We start from the raw sequence: 2567 nt of genomic DNA on the forward strand, positions 1-2567 counted from the left end.
TGCTAATAAATAAAAATTCTCGGTTTGAATCGAGTGAAATGAATTTAATTTCATGAATTTCGAATGATTTAAATCTGCACTCGATTGAAATAATGAGTTATTAGGATTAAAAATTTTAATTAGTAAATAATTTCACCCTTCTTCTGATTTAGGCTTTTCAGCTTGGCTTTTGGCGAGACGTTCCTCGATCTCGCGCTCTTTAGCAGCAGTGTCCACTGGTTTAGCAGCTCCAAAAATATTAGCTGCTGGCTTCGGCTCTGGTTTCGGCTCTTGTTTATCAACTTCCTGGGGTTGAGCTTCCTTCTCCTCTCTGACGATAGTCTCGATTGGTTTAGTGCGTGGAAGAAGATTCAGGGTGGGTCGTGTACGTGGTTCACTCGATGCTGCAACAATTTTTTAAAATAACAATAATTAGCCCAACGAAATACCTCTGACGATTTATGAATTACTAAATAAATTAATTAGACGACAAGATATTTATTTCTAAATAAGAATAATATTTTTCCAACGTCAATGGAAATTCTGTAATTAAATTAAAAAAAATAATATTTATAAATAAATCCCAATGATCTCACCATCCTCACGTTCAGGAAATCGATCCCTGTCATTGCGTCGTGGTGGAAAAGCAGATGTGCCCCCAGTGTTGGTCTCCCTTGACCAATCACGTTCCTTCTCCTCCTTGTCATCGTACCCCCTGCGTTCCCTATCCCCAAATCCCCTGCGTTCGCCATCCCCAAATCCTCTGCGTTCGCCATCTCCAAATCCCCTGCGTTCGCCATCCCCAAATCCCCTGCGTTCGCCATCCCCAAATCCCCTGCGTTCCCCATCCCCAAATCCCCTGCGTTCCCCATCCCCATACCCCCTGCGATCACCACCAAATCCCCTGCCCTCGCCATCTCCAAAACCCCTGCGTTCACTGCGATTATCATCCCTGAAGGTTCTCCTCTCTCCAAAAGACGACGTACTGCGATCACCCTCTCTCCATGCCCCGGGTCTGTTATCACTGTCACTCCTGTCGTCTCGATTATCAAAAGCCCGTGAGCGAAAACGATCGTCACCACCTGACGGCTGCTCACGCGGCGTACTACGCCAATCGCCAGATGTACGTTCAGGATCGTCGTATCCGTCGCGACGATTGTCTCTACCCATTCCCATTTTACCACCACGACGATCATCACTGTTGGAGTTTGATACCTCGATTCTCACGCGTCTTGTCTTTAACGTAGTGTTGGTGAGGTTCAATGCCTCAATCAAGGACGCACGATCGTCGAACTCGACGTATCCGTAGCCACGGAGTTTTGTTGAGTCCTTGGGGAGACGAACGTTCGTCACCTGGAGATTATTCAATTATTATTTATTATTCATTCACACTAGATTTATTTAAAATTATTAATCGAATTAGTCAATAGCAATATATAAATAGATGGATAATAATTAATTAATTGAGGGAATTTTGAGGGGGACATGGGGATTACCTGCATCTCAGCGAAAAAATCAGCAAGATCGTCCTCGACGACGTCGTAAGGCAGATTTGAGACGAAAGCGACGAAGGGAGGACTCGTGGGGATATTTTCGTCGTGACAACCTGGACCACGAGCTGCTCTCGGGGCAGTGGGGAGGACGATGGGTTCCTTGTTGGTGCGGGAGTGGTAGCCATCTGAAAATATATTAACAATAATTAATTGTTCTCCCTGTTTTTAATTTCAAAAAATGGAATAATAATGGATTAAGAAGGAAAATTGAATTACAGACTCCGAATTTCGGTGGAGGGAGGAAAAAATTTGATACGTAATAATTATTTGGTTGTTGTTAAATGTTTGTTTAATGGAGAGATTGGAGGGAACGTACCGTGTTCGTCCTCGACATCATCAGCCCAACTGGTAGACTTGAGTGGAATAGTGGGTGCACCTCCATTACTAGCCAGAAACTCTGTCAATGCGACAGTCTGCATCTTCGCTTTTTTCCCCTTCTTACCTATCAACAATGCGATACAACAAATAAATCAATACCAAAATCGTCATCTAGTTATCAACAATTACAGGTGAACATCCAAGAATATTTGGCAGCATGTTCAAAGTCTCGAGGTGAGTTTGGTTAGGTCTCACAATTTCATCTCGATAATTGCAACAAAATGTCCAAATACAATTGTTTATTTTTGAATTAATGTGTATTTGCACTCACGTGAAGCCATTCTGCTGATATTAATTATCAAAAGGTCAGGATTCCTAGTTGAGAGGCTGGGTGCAGGTGTACACCACACCACACGATCAAACGTTTCGGAATGAAAGGTTTTTTATTTCTTCTTAAAGGGGAAAAAAAATGAGCGCCTCCTTGCAAAAATTTGAGGGCTCGTAATTTCCCTAGAGTATTAGCGCGAATATGGGGAGTTCTGGGGAATTTTTTGGAGGACTACTGGCGGCGTGAAAATTGGGGGGAAAATTGGGACGTGTAAAGATCCGGTGATTATCATTGGCCCCCTCGATTGGCGGAAAATTTGAATTTTTGGAGGAATTACGTCAATTATTATTTTGTTTATTAAAAAAAAATGGAAATAATGTTGTTGTTAT

At 42.4% G+C, this 2567-nt stretch overlaps 1 protein-coding gene across 1 annotated transcript in view; it reads right to left on the minus strand.

The window, feature by feature from the left end:
* Positions 1–2298, minus strand: part of eIF4B (eukaryotic translation initiation factor 4B) — a gene marked incomplete in the record, with an annotated part of 3578 nt that extends 1280 nt beyond the window's left edge. The window contains 5 exon segments of the mRNA XM_011311725.1: positions 137–383; positions 576–1332; positions 1476–1657; positions 1849–1974; positions 2182–2298. Of these exon segments, the coding sequence (XP_011310027.1) occupies positions 137–383; positions 576–1332; positions 1476–1657; positions 1849–1974; positions 2182–2191 (1322 nt within the window).
* Between the last annotated feature and the right edge of the window lie 269 nt (positions 2299–2567).

Source organism: Fopius arisanus, unplaced genomic scaffold, assembly GCF_000806365.1.
Source record: "Fopius arisanus strain USDA-PBARC FA_bdor unplaced genomic scaffold, ASM80636v1 scaffold00092, whole genome shotgun sequence".
NCBI lineage: Eukaryota > Metazoa > Arthropoda > Insecta > Hymenoptera > Braconidae > Fopius > Fopius arisanus.